General features: G+C 45.3%; 1 protein-coding gene across 6 annotated transcripts in view; it reads left to right on the top strand.

The window, feature by feature from the left end:
- The window catches only part of SH3BP2 (SH3 domain binding protein 2), a 300470-nt gene that overhangs the window by 199114 nt on the left and 79797 nt on the right, over positions 1–21559 (top strand). For all 6 annotated transcript variants that reach the window (XM_085642526.1, XM_085642525.1, XM_085642528.1 and 3 more), the window contains one exon: positions 14447–14549. In XM_085642526.1, the coding sequence (XP_085498652.1) occupies positions 14447–14549 (103 nt within the window). The remainder of the gene's footprint in view (positions 1–14446; positions 14550–21559) is intronic.

The raw sequence follows: 21559 nt of genomic DNA, 5'->3' as shown, positions 1-21559 counted from the left end.
AGGATTATTCCAAGCAGAAGTAACTGGGGTTATAACTCCTGCATCCACCAACTCCTGAATAGTGGTACTAATCTCTTCATGACCACCTGGAATACGATACTGCTTCTGACGAACCACTTTTGTCGCCTGGGGAACTTTTATGGGGGGCATTCTTAAACGACCAACCCGTACAGGCCTGGACGATATATAATGTTTAGTTCCAAATTGGTAACATCCATCATCTAAGTGCAAAGTCATTCCTTTCAAAATATCAATTCCAATTATGAATTCTAAGAGTGGCACCACTAATACAGAGTATTCTTTTCTAGGAATTCTACCTATTCTCATTTCAAGTAAAGTTTGAACTGCGGGAGTTTCCTTTCCACCTAATCCGGTAATTGTAAAAGGCTGACCTTTAAACTTCTTTGATTTTCCATGAATAAGAGTGGCCTCCGCTCCTGTATCTACCAATGCTCGGGCCCTTTGGATATTACGATGTCTCCAATAAATATCAATATCTACATAGGGTCTATTATCTCTGTGAGCCCATCTGTGTACTGGAGCTTGACCTATTTCCTAGTCCTTTTTACTGTGTTCTGTGTACCAGGATAAATCAGGATAAAGACTCTCACGTTTCCTAGGTATCGATACCTCCTGTTCATATCCATCTCCATTACGAAATGGATTACTGTTCTCTGCATTGTACTGCGGGTTTCGATCGGCCAATATGTGTCGATCCTCTCTCCTTCTCAACTCAGGGGATTGATCCCTTTCATCTCTACGTCTGCTGTTAACATAACCATCTCTCCCCCTCTCTCTTTCCCCCTCTCTCTCCCTGTCTCTCTCACGACGGGGGGACAAATCACGTACATAACGTCGATCATCACGACGATCAGAGCGCCCACGGCGGTCGTCATCACCGCTACCGTCAGAAAAACCACGATCACACTCAGTTGTCCGAACACGCCGGGCACCCTCCTTTCGATCCAAGCCACGTTTGCGAAACATTTCCCACAAACGAGCAGTAGTCTCACCATCAATGTCCTCCTTCCGCACACCATCGGCCATAAGACCAAAAAACATATCACGTCTAGTAAGTTTATTGTCACCAGGAGTACGAGTGTCAGGCCGGGTCTGCCGTTCAGGTTTAAACCACTCACCCAACTCACCGAGTTGGCGTACCGATTCCAGCACCACAGATAACATGTTACCAGTCTGATTAATCAATAAAGTCATCATGACCTGCTTATAAGCAACAGGGGAAGAACGAATAATACGATTCCGCACAGAAGATGTCAAGAAACCATCAAGCAACCTGTCAGCAGTATTCAGAAAAATTGCCGTTTTCATCACCTCCTCTTTGAGACGTTGTGCAGCATCGCGCAAAGTATACCACGGTTTGTCATTCACAGGCCAGTCAGACTCAGTAGGATATTTTTGATTACAACCCTCAGTCGCCAATTGAAGCAAAGAAATTTGACCACCAGCATTAAAGTTACGAAAATGATCCTGTACAGTAGAATCCGAACTCAAGGAACAAAACTTCAAACAATCGCCAGCATCCAACATAATGCCAGCAGCGCCCAGTTCATAAAGGCGCACCATCCATGTGAGTAAGGTCTCACCAGCTCGCTGCCGAAATCGCTGCAAAATATCACTAATTTCTTGTTGAGTAAAATCCTCCAAAGAGTCTAAAGCAATACCATTCGGAGCACCGGGAGCCTGCTGCACCTTCCGCCGAAAAACCGGATGCACCGAGACCGCGGGACGAGCATCACAAGGAGCTCGACCAGTACACGTAGAGGAACAATCAGTGGAAGAAGCATCGACCCCGCTCGAAGGACGAGCGCAATCACGGGGTGCACCATCAGAGGCGCAAGAAGCAGATTTACAAGCACGGCCGGAGCGAGAAGACTCGCGCTTGGCAGACTCCTCACCCGAGGAAGGAGAATCACTCGAGTTCCAGATATTACCATCCCATTCATCAGGATTCCAATCCAGTCCGGCTTTCGCCACGACCAGACGCACCTTTCGCGTCGAAACCCGACCACGCCGATTCTTGTATTTATAACGAGCAATTCGCACAGCCCCCCTCTCGGCAATAGTTTGGTACGTCTCAAGTTTATCAGCAAGCAACTTATTTTGACACCGCAACAAAGTATGAGCATTCTGAATCTCAACAAAGTTCGATTCCAAATCCTTATGCAAGTTCTGTAACTTCAACAACCTCTCATGCAGGATTCTGTACGCAGACAGAACAATCCAACCTCTGCGTCCCAAAACGGGAAGCTCATCACCCTTAGATACCGGCGCCTTCTGTAAACAAGTAATCACATTAGCCGGCTCCGCCAGCTCCAAAAAAGAATTCCAATTCTCACTCAAACCAGTAGAATCAGCCCACTCACGGGCTAAGGCTTCATAAGGCGTTGAATCCCAGCCAGGAATATCAACGGGCAACTTAAAAGTAGATTTCGATTTTCTAGAAAACATCTCGGAAAAGAAAGAAAAAGAGAAAAAGAAAAAGAAGAAAGAGAAAAGAAAACTACACGCAGGTATATACAAATAATATACAAACAAAACCACGCACGCGCCGAAGGCAAACACGAGACAACCACAACGCACACAGGTTTCGTAAACGGTTCGTGACGCCAAATGTTCTGCTTGGGTTTTCGGATCAGATAGAACCCGCTCATCAGAGCCTCACTAACCCAGCCAGAACGTTACCCCCTCCCTAGAACCTATTTACAATCCTGCAACCACATATATCTATCACCTAAGGACAGGGGATTCCTACTATGCATACCAAGACCTCTTACAATCGGCGGCCTCGCGATCCCATACGGATCCAGACCTCTCTGCCCATACGACAGTATCACAAGTGGCGGCCTCGCGGTCCCATACGAACCCAGACCTCTCTACCCATACGGCAGTCTCAGCACAATCGGCGGCCTCGCGATCCCATACGGATCCAGACCTCTCTGCCCATACGACAGTATCACAAGTGGCGGCCTCGCGGTCCCATACGAACCCAGACCTCTCTACCCAGACGGCAGTCTCAGCACAATCGGTGGCCTCGCGATCCCATACGGATCCAGACCTCTCTGCCCATACAACAGTATCACAAGTGGCGGCCTCGCGATCCCATCCGGATCCAGACCTCTCTGCCCATACGACAGTATCACAAGTGGCGGCCTCGCGGTCCCATACGAACCCAGACCTCTCTACCCAGACGGCAGTCTCAGCACAATCGGCGGCCTCGCGATCCCCTACGAATCCAGACCTCTCTGCCCAGACGGCAGTCTCACAAGTGGCGGCCTCGCGATCCTATACGAATCCAGACCTCTCTACCTAGACGGCAGTCTCATACGACAGTTCATCCTATGATCACCATAACATACAAAAAGGGAATCAGTCTCACTATTCATCAGATCACACAAGGATTGCCAGTTCATGCATAGCCTGTTCTCAGGTTCGAGGGGCTTATTTTTCCCTTATTCAGTTACCACTTACCTGATCAGGGTTAACATCTGTTCATGTAGCCGCAGCTGACTAGAAGAATAGGCTACCCTCTCATACAAGAACACGCAGCACATGTTGGTTCACTACAAACTGGATACTTTATTACTCATTACATACACAATCACATAACATTACGATATAACACATAACCTGCAAAGAAAAGTGAAAGATTAAGTTGTACACTCTAATAAGAAAGGGTCGACATCACCTTAGTAGTATGTAGCCTGCACTCAGTGGTCATCTAGGTTCCCTTCTCGTCTGTGCCTCGGCTCGCCTGGAATCACCCTTCTCCGAGTCACTGGGACCTCTTCCTTATCGGCTACTCTCTCCTCTCTGGCTATTCTGCTAGGAAAGCATCTGTCTCTCGGTTCATCTCCGCCTTCAAGATGGCGTCTGTCTTCCCTGGAATAAGTAGTAGCTTTACTGCTAACGGCTAGATGCCGCCTACGGACTGAACATGTAACTGCCTCAGACTTTCACTAATATAGAGGTGCGTTTCCTCATGGAAAATTCCGGCCTGTAACCTGCCGCCCACCAAATTCTTGTACCTCCCCGTACCAAGGACACGTTCCCAGCCGGCCGGCCTGATGTAGTGCCTTCGGCATGAAGAAAAATACAATCCTTCGATAAGGGCCGGCCTGAACCGGTTCTCTCCAAGCGAATAACACCTCATAACTAAAACATTACGTTTGACCTAGAAGCATCCCAAGCTGCCGGAGCAGAAAGAAAGATGGAGTCTCTCCCGTTTGAGGCCTACCAGGCCTGAATTCAGCACAGCTCCGTGAAATACCCTCACTACAGGACAGGTTATCCCTAATACTAACGAATCTATCCCCTAGGCTATGTGTGCAAGCCCTGATCTATGGGGAAGAGCACAGAATCATGTCGAAGTGCCTAGTAAATAGGCTCCATTCACTACTCTAACCCTTAGACTTGAATGGTAAGAGACTGAAGTCACATTTAATCATCTTTTCCTCACAAGAAGGCCGGGAAAATCGAGCAGAACAGACGGGTATTGTGCCTGCACTGTTGAAGATGGGATTTACATGTGAGGGTACTATGTATGGCTGGCATGCGCAAAGACAAGGAAGTTCGGATCTCCTGCAGTTTGAACAGCCTGTAGTTGTCTTTTTTCACCTGTGCCTTTTAATTTTATGCATTTGAAGACTGGCGGATGTGTATGAGTACATGTGCTATTATTGTTCAGTGCAAACAAGTAATCTTGTTGGAATTAGTGGCTCCAGCCAGGTCCATTGTTGGTGTGGTTATGGGCAGGCAGGTGATGTATATAATCTGGAGATTATCTTAAATGCTGGTACATCAGTAGACTGTGAGTGTGCAGATGTGTTTGTAGGGGAGGTGCATGTGTGCCACCATACTGAGAGAAACTAGTGCCTAGTGTCTCCTATTTCCTGGTGGACAAACTTGGCAAGTGGGATGGACTGTGATAGTTTCCCATTTTTTCATGTATGTTTTACATTTAAATGTATTCTTCATACCACAATGAGTAGGTGGTATTCATTGAATATCATCATGCCCTTCAGTCCTGGGCCATGAATGGGGAATATTTGTCTTGTACTTGACCTAGAAATTGGGGGTTGTGGCAACAAACATGTCTTCAAAGGGCTGTGTATGAAGTCTATGCATTTTTATATTGTACAGGCAGTGTGGCATAATTGTCGGGTGAATCATATTTTTTTAAACTTTTGTTTGGTTGGCGCAGCATTCTTTTATTTGTTCCGATGTGTTGAATTGCTGTTTGTGGATCTGCCATCTGACTAGTGTAATGAGGACCACTCGATCTACAGGCGCCGGCAATGGGCGGCTTACAACCCCCACCAATGAACTCTTTGTTGTTGGAGTGTGGTCAACAAGTGACAGAAGGAGGAATTTGTTGTCTTCGTCCTTCTCAGGGTTTTCAGGTTGTGCTGTACCAGGGTGAAATTGTGACCATCCCTCATTGCTGGACATCATTCCTTGAACTCTCTTAAGCAGTGCCATATTTCTGTGCCTATCGCAGTCCACACCAGGGGCCCGACATGCATGTACCAAAGTCCAGCATGTCCCCTCACTCAACACTCCTTCCAACAGGTTGGGCATGTTTCAATCGTGTAAGCCTCAGAACCACCGTCCTCACATGTAGTTCTTCTGGTGACACCCTTCCTGTTTTCAGGAATCCATATCGGGCCCCTTCAGTTCTTTACACAGTCTCATCCCCTGCCTCAATAGCCATGTATACTATTATAGACTCCATCTTGGAAGTTCTGGCATGTGAGAGCTTGAGCAAGTGATCCACAATCAATATGGTTTCCAAGCTGTTGCGAGTTCACCTAGACTATTGTCTCAACAGTGACCGCTTTCACCCATAGTGATAATAATAATAATGCCGCAACAGCTTCCTCAAACAGAGGTGTCCCGGCGCTTAGCGGTATGTGCAGCTGAGGATCCGCCCCACAGTGGAGTGAGCCTTGGCTAAAGAGCCAAGTCGTCAAGGTTTTCCTGCCCTGACTTTTTAGTATTGCTCATCGCCCCTGCAGCTGCTTTCTACTCCCTCAGACGTTTCCGAAAATTGTACGTACTTACTCTCTGTTTGCTGTGCTCAGTGTAAGAGGAACCACTCATGATCTGTATTCATTGAGGTTTTAAGTGTGCCTGAAGCTTGCGCCCCTCCCCCCGCACCATCATCCTACTCATCACCAGTACCGGGCAGCTTCCAGAAAAGATTATAAAGCTCCTGCTCAGCACATTGTAAAAGAAGGGCCCTCCTCAATGTGGGTCTTATGCAACACTTTGACATAGTTAAGTCTACCCAGCTAGACATTCCTCTCTAGGGAGTAGTAGATTACAGTTGCCCCAATTCTCTTAAAGGGCGGCAGAAAGTTAACAAATACAGACGTGGACTGCATTGCTGCTTTGACGTCACCAGTCCTGCTTAGTACCACGCATCAGACTTTACACTAACGAATTTCAGTGTGGTAGTCCGCATTACAGCACTGAAATGCATTGTCACGCATATCTTTTGTGACTTGTGTCTCAGCTGTCACTGAAAGGGCAAGTGTGGCAGCTAGCAGTGCGCCGTGCCCCCGGTATTGTGCACTTCCCGCGCTGTGCTCCCACAGGCTCGGGGCTCGTACTGTGAGGTAAGGAACTACTGGCAGTCTCACAACTCGCTCAACCGCGCTAGTGCTTCCAATGTATCATGATTTATTATTGTGATTGTTCCCCACGGCGCGGCTCTGACCGATAGCCTGACGTTATGATCAAATGAATAGAATGCGGGGCCCAGTCAGGTTGTGCTACATTGCGTCCCCGCGGGAGACGTCACATCCTGCTGCTGGAGTGGGACGTTTTGAGGAAGGTGCACCTCCCTGGTGGCCGTTTTGCTGGTGGTGCCACAAATTGAATGATGGCGCCGTTCGCAACGCTGCTACAGGCACCTCGCACCGACCCAGGCTGTTGCCATGCCTGTATCTAAGCTATTAATTTATCCCCCACCAAAATTATCACCGCCGCCTTGACCATTTCTAAATAATTAAGCCATTTCGGCCTCATTCAGACTTCAGCTACCGAGTTGCCAAGCTACTGGAGTGTCAAAGGCCTGTCACCGCTGACCCTGCAGACACGTGCCCAACTTAGACTTCACCTATCAAACAATGTGAGTACTTTCATTGACATTTTTCAGTGTTCCCCAAACTACTGGGCCACGGCGGTTGCAGTGGAGGTCCAGTTGGCTTTTTCACAAGACTCCCAGAGCGAATGAGGTTTCAGGCAGGGCCTTATTTAGTTGACGCTATAGAGCCAGTGTTCCAAACACACTGGGACTTTTCTCCCAGGTCGTGCTTTCTTTTGCAGTTTTTATATAGCGCGAACGCGACCCACTCGCATTGGAGGGCTTTCCTTGCGCCACAGTTACATTACAAGGACACATTAATTTTATTGTTGGGCACGTGGAAATTAACTGATTTGCCCAGAATCACAGAATTTTGAGCCAGCTTCGCTGAGACCAAAGTCCGCAGCTATTGATAATTTTTCCATGACCAGCACAACGGTGTTCTGCAGAAAAAAACCACTGCAGATTTGGTTTGCCTTCTTATGTAATGCCATACCAAATTGTAGCAGCGGACGCCCCACACCACACCCGCAAAGCTTCTATGACGGTGGAGCAACTGTAGATTCAGCATCCAACACACCAATGTACCCAACCTCTGAATAAGGAGGGGCGGGACTGGGGGGTTGCCGAGAGGTAGACAGATTTTATAGCCATCCGTTTTCGTTGGGTGTCCTATTACCTGCCATCTCTACATGACGGCTTTCTGCTGTTTGGAATCCTCCTTTTCTTGCAACATAGGCAAGCAATCACCAGTCAGGTGCACGGAGCTCCTCAAATGCCTCTTCAGGTTACAAGGGCACTAGGTTGGGGCCTTTCCATTTCTGGTACTTTGCTGCAGTTAACGTCTTCGAGTTTCTAGCTGCTCAGATGGGTGTAATTTCTGATATTTATGTTTTCCTTGTCTTCATTGCTTGATTTTGCTCACGCGAAAGTGTCACTCAAATGTCACTCATAAATGCACTAAATTATGAAAATGTCACGTAGAGCAGTCTGAAACCTTGGCAGCTATGTGTCACAAGTTCTTGTAGACCCATTGCAAAATATGCACAGAAGTGCAGGAGCATACTGCTCGGGTTCAGAATCCCAGAGTCATTCAAAGCTTCCCAGGTCCCTGCACTCATCCCACAGGCCTGTACTAAGCAGAAATTGCTGTAGCTATGTGACCGGTAAGGCTAAATGTAAGGTTCAGGGGAAGACAGTTGTGACGGGAGATAAGGGTAAACTTAGGATTTAGGTATGGGTAGTAGTAAATTTAAAAAAAAGGGGGGGATTTAGGTGGGCTCCTCCTCAAAATCATAGTATGGCCTGCGGGCCCGGCAGGCCTTCATTGGCGACCCGCGGACCTTGCCTTGCCATGTGTACGTTTCTAGTGAGGCCGGCAGTAAACATAGAAGATGACCGCAGGAGCATATGTAGTTATTACGTATTAAATAGGTATTCACTAGGTATGCTCCTTCGGCCATCTTCTGTGTTTACTGCTGGCTTCTGTGACCTCACGGCACCCTCGGAAAGCTTCTCAAAAGGCCCTTTAAAAGTCAGCTGTAAGTGCTTTCACAGCTGACTTTTAAAGAGCCTTTTGGGAAGCTTCCTGTTTGGACAGAGACAGATAGAGGCAGGGACAGAGATGCAGATAGAGACAGACAGACAGAGACAGATGGAGACAGACAGAGACAGATAGGGACAAATACAGACAGAGACAGATAGGGACCGAGACAGCTAGAGACAGAGACAGATAGAGTCCTCCTGCTTCTACACCCTCCGCCACCTACGTAAGACCTTCAAATGGATCCCCCTCGAACACAGAAAAACCGTCACTCACGCCCTGGTCACCAGCAGACTCGACTACGGCAACGCACTCTACGTTGGAATAAACAAAAACCTCACCCGCAAGCTACAGAACAACCAGAGCGCCGCCGCAAGACTCGTCCTCGACCTGCCAAGACACTGCCACATCTCCCAGCACCTGCGCACACTCCACTGGCTCCACATCGAAGCTAGAGTCACCTTCAAGATGCTCACCCACGCCCACAAGGCCCTCCATGACACCAGACCAGCATACCTGAACAGCCGACTCAAATTCCATGCACCCCAAAGGACCCTACGATCTTCCCAGCTCTCCTACGCTGTGGTCCCCTGCACCAGAAAGACCAGATCGAGAGGCCGCTCCTTCTCCTTACTCGCGGCCCGAGCCTGGAACACCCTGCCGCTCCACCTCAGACAGACAACATCGCTCCCCATCTTCGAAAGAAACTGGCTCTTCGCCAGAACCCCCCCCCCCCCACTTGATGGACTGGAGCCTGCTAAACCCCCCCACCGCCTTGAGACCCTTACGTGTGAGTAGTCGCGCTTAACAAACGCCTGATTGATTGATTGATTGAGATAGAGACAGATAGGGAGAGAGACAGATTTAGAGATAGAGACAGGGACAGACAGACAGAGAGAGAGATAGAGAGAGACCTAGACCGACAGAGACAGATAGAGACAGGGACAGAGAGAGGGAGATAGAGACAGAGTCGGATAGAGAAAGACAGACCGATAGAGACGGGGAGAGAGACAGACTAATAGAGACGGAGACAGACAGATAGAGACGCAGACCGATAGAGATAGAGACAGACGGAGACAGATGGAGACAGACCGAGACAGATGGAGACAGACCGAGACAGACAGATGAAGACGGAGGCAGATGAAGACGGAGGCAGATGAAGACGGAGGCAGATGAAGACGGAGGCAGATGAAGACGGAGGCAGATGAAGACGGAGGCAGATGAAGACGGAGACAGATGAAGACGGAGACAGATGAAGACGGAGACAGATGAAGACGGAGACAAGATGAAGACGGAGACAAGATGAAGACGGAGACAAGATGAAGACGGAGACAAGATGCAGACGGAGACAAGATGAAGATGGAGACAAGATGAAGACGGAGACAAGATGAAGACGGAGACAAGATGAAGACGGAGACAAGATGAAGACGGACAGAGAGAGAGAGACAGACCGAGAGGTAGAGATAGATGTGTGTATGCTGGGTCTAGTGGCTCAGTGGACTTGTGTCTGCTGCAGGGGCCTGTGTTCAACCTCATGGTCAGTTTTTTTTTTTTGCCCTAGCCCTGCCCCCCACTGACCCCGTCCCCACCGATGCGGACCTCGGCCACAAACCACACTGTAAATTTGGCCCCGAGTGAAAGTTTGTGAGTACCCATGGTCTAAAGAGTGCTACATGGTATTTGGTCTCTTAGCAACGCCAGATCAGCGGCGCAAAAATCAAGTTCAAGCAGAAACGAGGCAGACCGGACAGGATCCTTACAGTGAGAGGCTCGTGGGATCATTCCTTCATTACAATGTCGAGTTTGCAAACTGTGTCAGGGATTCTCGAAGGGCCTCCCTGCACGCGCAGGAAAAGACACGAAGGAACGAGTGCAGGGGGAATAGCATCCTCTTCAAAAACATGCAAAGTAGGTGGCGCCCCCAGCGGGCCCCTGCGGATCTGACTGAGCTCAGAACGCTTCGTTGGTTTGCTTGGCGCGCTCTTCACGTTGGGATCCTTCCGCAGAGCGGGCCCTCGCGCTGCCAGTGCGTTCCTGGCACGCGCAGTCAGCCACGAAGGGGCTGTGATGAAACCAGTGCCTTTGAATCGGAAGCGCTCACCGCCCCAAGTTTCGATAACCTTAATTCACCCCCAAAGTAGCAAATGGTATGAGAGTCGCAGAAGCAGCAGGGAATTCACCTGTCGTGCTAGCAGCTAAACACTGGATTAGCAGAGGAAGTCAGAGAGGCCTTGTTAAAACAGATTCACTGGGTGCGTAGCATTACAGATGCGGCATTTCACTGCGTATTATATTCTCCCACGTGACAAAATGTAATTAAGGCTCATTTACTTTTAGGGGATGGCCTGACCTTTAACCCCCTGAGCTCTGGGCGATTTTTTTCAACTCACCTGGCCTCCCTTAGTGTTCCCATGTTGACTTGAGTATTGTAGTGTGATATGTAACCTGCAGCTCGACCCGGTGCTGTGAGTAGTATTGCCAGAAACACTGCCCCACTCCTCCCCACCCCTTCCGGATGTTTGTGGTCTGGGTCAAACCTAGCTCTTTAAGTGGGATGAAAAAAGTGAGGGCCAAGGAAGCGTAACTGAGAATCTTTTCCAACAGACATGGCCTAGGAGATTTTGGTTGTGGCTTAAAACATGTAAAGTAATTCTCTGCTTCACTCAGTATTGGGGTGCCTCTTGTGAGTGTTCTGTTTCTGTATCCAGACAAATAACACAACGATAGACCCACGCCTAAGACAAGCCAGATCTATTGACTTTGCCAGTGCTTCTTAGCAGTAACAACGAATTGAGTAACAATGATTTTGTGGTGAATAATTCAAATTGAAAATGCTTGTATTCTGAAACTACGAGACTAAATTAAACATTGCTAAGGGGTAGCGGCCTTTAGAGTAGCTCAATCACTCCTGTTCTCCTCTACCCTTTTAGACTCCTGCGCCCTTCCCCCCCACATATTTCTGATATCCTCTGCGTATCAAACATGTATTTCCTCTTCAGCACTGCCTTTTCACTCTCTCCTTCTGCACACACTCCAGTTCATCTCCTCCACCTCACCACTCTTGCTTGCACCCAACTCACCCACTCACCTTTACGCGCTGCATTTTTTTCCCTTTTGGTGCTGTTCATATTTCGACTGTTGTGTACCTCTTTCACACACTTTTCTACAAACACAATTGGTACAAATGTGATCATTGCCCTGTGTGCCAAGCAAGAGAGGCCAATGATTGGATGTGCGTGTAGTCTGAAAACCTTGATGACCCCCTGAAGAGCGCTGAGAGAAGCTTGCACTGCCTTCAGCCTGAGCTACAGAGATTTCAGTCATTCCCTGTCATAAACACGCACTCACAACCTGAACTCACTCAGAGACCTGGAGGTGACTCAATTCACAATATACTCTAAACAAGAGTCTAATGTTGCATAAAATAATCTAAGGCAAAGTAATTGTTAAGAAGTTCCCTCGTGTTTTTTTGCCTGTAGAGTAAAGGCCGAGAAAATTTAGCTCGATAGGCACCTGCTTCAAAGTCCATGTTAAAAACAATTACTGCGGGGTCTGTGAACCCGGCAGGACCCGGTCCACACAAAGCCCTGCTTAAAGCAGACCTTGCTTCCTATGTACAGTGTCAGCATCTCTGTTTACAGTACCCCTGTTAGCCAGGCACACGCCTTAACACATGCTTTAATAAAATAAAGTTTTGGTAAAATATAATTTTTAATTCAGGTAGAGAACTCAACCAGCCGGAAACACCCAGGCACGACGAATAAAAGACTGGGTGAGTTTGAATTGGCAACATTATGGCCAAAAGTAAAAAAAATACCTGTGCCTACTATTCCCAAAGGTTAAACCTCCGTGGGAGTTGTTTTTACAGTAACAGAAAGAGGTTTTATGTTCTGGTATGGTGTCATCTAGTACACGGTTGGTGGCAAGCCACTGCTGCTCTCAGTCGTGTGTGTATGGGCACCCTCCCGGCTCCATCAAGCGTGGTTGAGGAGAAATGATGAGTCGTATGTATCTTTAGTAAAGCTGACAGAGCGCGAGGACTCGGACCGCATGCCGCTTTTCACACTGCTGACGGTGAAATCCTGATAGGCTGAGGGTCAGGCTAGGTGCTGGTTTATTGGCTAGATTAGCTGAGGGATCCTAAATCAACCTAGACCTAATAAAACCACGCTCCATTACCATATAGGCTGACTTATTGTTTGCTACTTTGGTGATTTCATTCTCCTGTAACACTTCTAGGTCGTGAAGCATTGGAGTATTTCAGATTATGTTGTTGGCACTTACGTAGCGCCTTCTAACATTAGTATGGCGCTATTACACGTTCTTCATCTAGGTTCCACTATCGTACTTCCAGTTCATCTTCTAGACAAAATATTGGTACAATCTTCTTGCCATAGCAACAATTCGGTCACATTTCCCTCTGAGGGGAGGGAAGAGGAGGAGAAGGGACATTCCCACATTTTCTCTGGGGAGGGGCAGTGCTGTGCATTGACTCCCTTTCTCAGTGCAGACCCGTCCTGGCTGAACGCGGTGTGCCTCGGTTTTTAGTTCGCATTTCTTCTACACATAGTATTTGCGCTGGAGCCCTGCCTTGTGTCTTAAGAGAATGCAAGGAGCTGGGACAGGATGACCAGACCTTGAAATCCCAAAGCAGGGCAATGAACATTCTGCAAACATAGAAGTAGGACTACAATTTTGCATCGATCGAGGAGCATAGATGGAAAGACTTAATTGATAGTATTGGCCCACTTATTATATTTGGAGAATTAAATGCAACTTTTACACACAGTATCATGTGTTTTAGCTGAATTGCTTTCTACTAGTGGTAGCTATTTCTGCATTGGAACACAAGAAAACGTGTCTCCCTCCATGCCCAGTCGACCTGCCCTGAAAACCGCGACGTAATTTAATTTTACAGAAACACCCAGGACATATGGTGAAAAACAGGGACGGTCTCGGCAAATCTGGGATGCCCGGTCACCCTAAGGTAGGAGCCCAGCAACCCTATCTTTTAAGTAGTGGCCTATGAACAGTATCCCTTGCCCTGTTTATGTGGCATCTGCCCTTGTCCACTTCTGTATAGTCAAGAATGCCAAGACACACTTTCCACACTTTTTCGTGACCAGTGTGCAAAAATCCTACACAACAAGATCTACAATGATTGTTCAAATAGTTAAGTAGACTGAACCTGTGAAATAACCAAGGACATGCTGGGGAATTTATTCAAAAAATTTAAAAACCTTTGCACTGTACAGAGGGATATCATACATCGCAGTGCTGGGTAGTGTCGACTTGTTACCCTTTGTCACGAAAGTGGCCATTACTCTGTAGGGCTTGCACATTTATTTTATTTGGTGAAACCTTGGCCCCAGAAGTATGTTATCGCGTATTACATTGAATATCAGTATACTGGTACCATAGGCCGCCCTGACCATGTATAACTAAAGAGGCATGACAATGGTGTGGGTGCGGGCGAAAGATAAAGTTCAAAGATGAAGGCGAGATTTGAGAGAGTACACAAGTATTTCGCCCCATACATTCAGTTAAAAGTGTCTAACCATTTAGATATTTTCAGGGAAGTAAAAATTTTAGTCTTTCAGAAAAATAGTAACTGTTGCATATCTAACTTTTCTTAGACCTGCTTGCCTGCACAAAGTAATGCGCACCTGTCTGGTGCATATATAGCACAGGCTACTACAAAGTATAGAGGCCCTGAAGCTAGTGGGTCGAATTAATTCTCCTGTGACCTCCACCACTGTTTTGTAGTTATACTTGTGCTCCTTCCTGTCTTTCAGGGCCCCTGAGATTCGTGATCATACACAAGGGATGTGTGTACTACTTCAAGAGTAGCACGTCTGCCTCCTCACAAGGTGCCTTCTCGCTGAATGGCTACAATAGGTTGGTATTATCATTTAAATATACATATATTTTATAGTGTCTTGCAACGTATTCAGAGCGATTCATATTTGGAAAAGGAGTGCTTGATGTAAATATGGGTGACTGAAACTTTTTAATAATTATTGTGCTCAAATTTGTATGTAGACTGAGTCTTGGACGGACAGGTACATCTTTAGGCCAGAACAACATTTTCCAAAATCCACCTTGAGGAAGAGGCAAAGGAAAGCAGCCACAAAACGAATAGCCCGGTGAATGCATGGCACTCTTCCATGACCACGTATATCTGCGTTTAAACAGAAAGTCAATTTTGGGGCTCATATGATATGGAAGCACGAGCTTTGTGAGGTTGTTGAGGGAGACGGGGTGCAGAGAAGAGTGTTTTGAAATCTGTTCTCTGCGCGACAAGTAACCAATGAAGAGACTTCCATGCTGGTGTGATGGTATCACTTCTGATTGGTCCAGAGATGTGGAACTTCATTTTGGTTTCATCTCAGTTTTTAAACAGCTTTAGCTGTTAAACTTGCGTCATGTTTTCCAAACCAAATTATAATTATAAGCAGTGCTTTGAATGGGGAAAAATAAGTGTAGGTACTCATTAAACTGAGCTAGGGGCGGGGTTAGAGGTGGGGCGAGACATGATGATACTAAGACATTTCTATCGAGTATTCATTTTCCCCATGCATTACTTTTGATGGTAGCTTCAAACTTCCCATATATGCAGATTAACAGCTGCACATGATGATAGAGTGGTGTGAATACCTGCTGGGAGCAGGCCCTACATCACAACAGAAGGAGCTTTTAAATGAATAATCCCTACTTTTAGGGGAAGGAATGCAAATACTGTAATTGACTTTATTTGCATATCCTCTAGTCTTAGTCCTTGGTGTTTGACTCCGGTGGTCGTGGATAATGCACTTAGCGACCACAACTGTATCACCACTGAGACTTTTTTCTGGAAGGCGAAGCAGGGTTCTAACATGTGTTCTATTGTTAATATCGAACTGCATCAACCAAATGGAACCAGAATCAGATGGAAAGGGGATAAAGCGGAGCATGTGTCAAACTCCATTGTCTCTAGTTGTTTGGTAGAAATTACTACCATTTTAGAAAGTAAGGAGGTTACTGATCAAGCCGTGCATAATTTTATTAAAATTAATCATTTTATAGATAATTAATTTACGAAATTTGGAAAGGCTAAGGTATCTAAACAAAAGGGGTGGTTTGACCATGCTAGTACCATTGCACTAAAGGGGCTTAAAGACGCTTTGCGAGCTAAGCCAAGAGATAACAGTTTGGTTAGAGACCTGAGAGCCACCTACCAGGTTGCAGTTAAGCACAGGAAGTTTGAATTAAGGCAAGAGGCCTGGGATAAACTTGATCTGGCAGCAGCTACTTCAGATTCCTTTTTATTTTGGGATACGGTTAATTGTCCGTTCCTAAAGGATGACAAGATGCCTGAATTGACGGCCAATGTAAGCGAGGAAAATTGGGTTTCCCACTTTTCAGAGATCTTCGATTCAGAAAGACAGTGGGGTGGGCATGAAGATGATTGGCCCATCATACCTCTGAATATCTCTATAGCCGAAGCACAGGGAAGTATTACTTTAAGTAATGGTGGGAAGGCCCAGGGTCCCGACGGGGTGCCTATTGATCTGTATAAATTAGTCCCAGAGTTGTGGGGCCCATTATTGACAAAAGTTTTTAATGCGGCAGTATGTAATGAAGTCCCACCCACTTGGGAGGAATCTAGTATTATTCCTATTTATAAGAAGGGAGACAGGGGCGATGTTAAGAACTATCGCCCAATCTCCCTTCTCGATTCCTCTGTAAAAATCATGAGCAGGGTGCTTCTGGTCAGGTTGGAAGAGTGGGCCGATTCTAACAATATCTTGGCCAATTGCCAATATGGTTTTAGGAAGGGTCGAGGGACTGTCGAACAATGTCTTAACCTCGACCTCCTAATCGGGAAATATACGAGGGCCAAGAAAGGCTCTCTCTATCTCTGCTTTGCGGATTTGAGCAGTGCCTTCGATATGGTGGACCATAGTATACTATGGGCCAAATTACTGGCTTTGGGGGCACCTGAGGGTATTATTTATTTCCTGGCACGACTATATTCCAACCTTAGTACCAGTGTTCGCTATGGACCGGGGGGGGGGGGGGGAGTGTACCCCCAAGTTTAAGATAGGGCGAGGTATAAGACAAGGGTGTGTTCTTGCACCCCTTCTCTTTACCCTTTTTATAAACGAAGTGGATTCAGTCCTAAAAACAGTGGTGGCAGATGCCCCGAATATTAATGATTTTAAGGTCCCGGTTTTACTTTATGCGGACGATGCCGTGATTTTATCTAGGACTCCTATTGGCCTACAACGTCTGATGGACAAGTTTTCTATGTTCATCAAGGATAGGAAACTACTGATTAATAAATCCAAAACCCACATCTTGGAATGTGGTTTGGGCTTTAAAAAACCCAATTCCTATTTCATTGATGGGTATAAGGTGCAAACGGTGAATTCCTTTAACTACCTTGGCATTAATTTTACTAAGAACGGCTGCTGGTCGAGTGAGATTACTTATGTCCGGGCCAAGATGGCCAAATGTGCCAATGGGAGGTTCAAGTTTGCTAGTAAAATTGGGGATAAACGGATTAAAGACATGTTAACAATTTATCAAATGAGATGTCTTTCGATTGCTCTTTATGGTGCTGGAGTCTGGGGCCATTATTCGGCCCGAAGTCTCCAAGTGGAGGAAAATCTCTTTCTTAAGAGACTTTTGTGCCTACCTATATCTGCTTCCAATGAATTGGTGCATAAAGAGCTTGGGTTACAACATCTCTCAGACCAAATTACTTTAAGACCATTAATGTTATGGAGCGCCATCTGGTCTAAGGAAGAGACCTCGTTAAATAGAGCAATCATTAGTGATTGTTTTCTAACAGATGACCACATGAAGATCCCCTGGATTAAATTTGTTGTCAATAGTTTTTCAGAGATTTATGGACTTGATATTAGAAAGGATATGTATGCTGCTTCTAGTATGTCAAAGGGTGAGTTGAAGCTCATTTTTATGAGCCATAAATCTGAGAGGCGGGAGACATTGGGTGGTCATTCTTCCACAGGTTTGGTATATGGAAGATATAGTGAGACTGTTGGCTACTAACCATACCTGAGTTATGTTAATAGAGTTTCCCACCAGTTTGTATTAACCAGATTAAGGCTGGGGATTGTGCACCATTTGGTGGCTTTCCCCATCACCAAAAAATATCCGATTGGCCCTTGCCCATGTGATTACTCATCTGCACAAAGCACTATGCACTTCTTACTGTTTGGAAATTGTATGGTAACCTCCGTTCAGTCTTCTTAAAACCTATCTTTTTAAAGTATGGAACATGAAATGTCCATGATTCTATGAAGCTATTTTTTAATCTAAATCCTGATGTCTGTTTTTTTACTGCAACCTTTCTCCTACAAGCTGTCAAAGTTAGGAACAGTATGTCATTTTAACTGTTTTTTAAACTTGTATTTTGATCTGTATTTGTGATAATTGGTTATTATGAGTTTGTTTTTGATGCTTGTATGTATGTGCTTTTATGGACTTTGTGTTAAGCTCCGAATAAAGCTTTATGAATTGAATTGAATTGAATTGAATGCAGTCAAGCCATCAACAGCACTATTCAGCCTCAGAGAGAGTTTGGAATAGCAGCATTAATAATGAGTACTACGCCAGTTGCAGGACAGTAGAAAACATGTGAGAAAAGTATCAATATAACAAAATGTGTTAACTCATTACACAAAATAAAGACCTAACACGATATGTTAAGGTTTCCTTGTCTTGCAATATTTGAAGCTTCTCACGGTCATACTGTTCCCACTTGGTTGCTTTAGGCACAATACTTATAATACACACAGAAACAAACAGACAATGCACACAGAAAAGCATTCCACGCATTTCTTTAAAACTACCTCCTGAGAGTTTTCAGATTCTCTTCCTCTGAGCTTGCTTTCTCTCTCACACTCAAACATACACAGAAGCAGGCAAACGCACGCACGCACACACGCAGACAAATGCTCACCGAAAAAGGTTCACTTGGGATTGTTACAGCACAGCAAGCACAGTAAGAATTTGATTGACAGAGAAGGGCCTTAATGGGCCCTTCTCTATCAAATGCAGCAGGGCGTGAAAATTACAAAACAGGGACATCCCTTGCATAACTCGCATGAGCCACTGCTGAATTGTTCAGCAGTTACTCACCTACGAGCTAGAGAGGCGCTTTGGCTGTCAGAGGGCCACAAAGATCTGCGGCACTCTGACTGCCTCGAGCTCTAGCACCAGTTAGCTTACCTTCAATCACTACTAGTGGAGAAGTGCCGGTACTCTGATCGGTAAAAATAAGAAGTGCCGGTACTCAGTACCAGTGAGTACCGACCAATTTAAAGCACTGATTATTACATAGAGAGGCTTTAGTCAGATTTTAAAATTAATTTGTCTTAATTGCCTTTTTGCATTTTCCTTTCATTCACTACTGCATGGAACACTAGGTCAGCCCCATCAGCCAGTGGCCACCTTCACTGTGAGGGATGGCGTTTTGATCTTGCACATACATATAGAAAGTGGTCCATTTTAGTGCCATGGCTCATAGACCAATCCCTGCTTTTTAAAATTTTTACATTTATTATTGCGATTCGTAATTTTTTATTTACTTTTTTGACAAACCTATGCATCATTTTTAGATGTTTTTACTTTGTACTACTTTTTCATTACGCTTACATTTATTATATTTAGTTTGTTTGTTTTCACACAAAAAGTTTTTAAAAAATCCCAGGCTTCCTAAAGCCAAACATATTGATTTACCAGTGCTTGCTTAATTCACTTCCTTTAGGATTTTCAATCTGAGCTTAAGTACAGAAGCTACATTTTCAAGAAAAAATGGAAGGTGCACTCGTTGCGGAGTCACACAAGCAAGCAAGAATCTGTTCCAAAATCGCTTCTTTTATTCCATCAATCTTTAAAACTGGCACACAGCCAATGCGTTTCATTCCCAATTTTACCAGAGGGAACTTCGTCAGGGCTAGCGCCCAAGAACTGCAGGGTTTCAAGTATCCTGAGTAATATAATGGAAATAAGGCAAGGTCCCAGTCACCACTATTCCGTCAAAGGACTTTATTGATGTGAAGTCATGCTGTATGTACTTTAGACCAGCGTCCAAAGGGAAAAGAGAGTACCTGCCACGAATAGATCACATTAAGGCCCTAAAAAAGGTCCAGATACTTAGAGACCACCACCAAAAGGCAAACCGAATCAGGGTAAAGAAAACAGACAAATAAGGTCTAAATAAATTGGAATATTTTTAGAAAAAAGTCTTTTTTATTTTATTTCATCATTATTATTTACGTATATGTGAAACTCATTTATTTGATACATATAGTAGAAAATTGAACAGAATGAATCAGGAAGAATAGTGAAACAAAACATCAAAGTAATGCAGTGTCTATACAGGGAGTTGCTAACAGTCCCAAAAGTAGCACGTTTGTAGTAGCCAGAGGTGCGATAACAAAATTGGCATTTTGTTATCGCACCTCTGGCTACTACAAACGTGCTTTTTGTGTGCCTTTTTAGCCGCTTGGACTGTTTTAAGTCCACTCCTGTTAAATTTCAGCTGTTAAATAATTATTTCAATCTGCTGTATGTTTTTATGAGGATGTACTAATGTTATATGTTTTTTGATGTGGTTGTTGGATACGTGATTGTATGAATGTTTGTTTGTTTGAAGGAGCACTTTTGGGACTGTTAGCAACTCCCTGTATAGACACTGCATTACTTTGATGTTTTGTTTCACTATTCTTCCTGATTCATTCTGTTCAATTTTCTACTATATGTATCAAATAAATGAGTTTCACATATACGTAAATGATGAAATAAAATAAAAAAGACTTTTTTCTAAAAATATTCCAATTTATTTAGACCTTATTTGTCTGTTTTCTTTACCCTGATTCGGTTTGCCTTTTGGTGGTGGTCTCTAAGTATCTGGACCTTTTTTAGGGCCTTAATGTGATCTATTCGTGGCAGGTACTCTCTTTTCCCTTTGAACTTTGATGATTCCCCTGGTAGTCCTGCCTGTATCAGTTTTCAGGGGTCCCCCTTCTTAGTGGATCTTTAGACCAGCGTCTTCTCATGTCTTCTCGTGTAGCGGTCCTGCCGGTTATCATGCTGCTACACAAGAATACACTTGAAACCCCGCAGTTCTTGGGCACTAGCCCTGACGAAGTTCCCTCTGGCAAAATTGGGAACGAAACACGTTGACTGTGTGCCAGTTTTAAAGATTGATTGAATAAAAGAAGTGATTTTGGAACAGATTCTTTCTTGCTTGTTTGACTCCGCAACGAGTGCACCTTCCATTTTTTCTTGAAAATTTGGCTACTACTGACACCTGCGGACGGCGGAGGCGGGAAGTGATTGCACCACTTTCTAATGTATTGTACATGTGGACTGGATGTGGTTGACCTTGGTCTGCCGTTTGTTCTTTCTCTGTTAAGTACAGAAGCTGTCTGTCCCGCTGTGCTGTCCTCTTCAGGCATTGAAAGGCGTACAAAGTGGTCATTTTTGAGAGTTTCTATTAATAGTTAACAATTTATACCCATTGCCTATGAATGCTCATTCTGGATAACCCCAGCAAGCAGCATCTGCTATGGTGACCCGGGCAAGAAAAACACAGCGCAGCAGAACTACAAACGAAAGACAGACGGCCTGTACTGTTTCTGTTTGGCCTGACTGAGCGTTTCCGAGAATATTAAACCAGCCGAGGCATTTAGCAAAAGCACTAGCGTACAATAGTGCAACTTAAAGACCGAATACTGACTCATTCTTTGTTTTGGACCCCTAGGCTTCCTTCCGGGACTTTTTGTGGCGTACAGATAACACATTTCCTTAGGAAGTTGTTTTGTCCACAGGAGATGTATTTTCTGTTGGCTCACTATGTACATCACTCTAGTCGACTTATCACTCCCAGTCGT

This window comes from Triturus cristatus, chromosome 2_2 (genome assembly GCF_964204655.1).
Source record: "Triturus cristatus chromosome 2_2, aTriCri1.1, whole genome shotgun sequence".
Lineage (NCBI taxonomy): Eukaryota > Metazoa > Chordata > Amphibia > Caudata > Salamandridae > Triturus > Triturus cristatus.
This window is presented reverse-complemented; position numbering and strand designations above follow the sequence as displayed.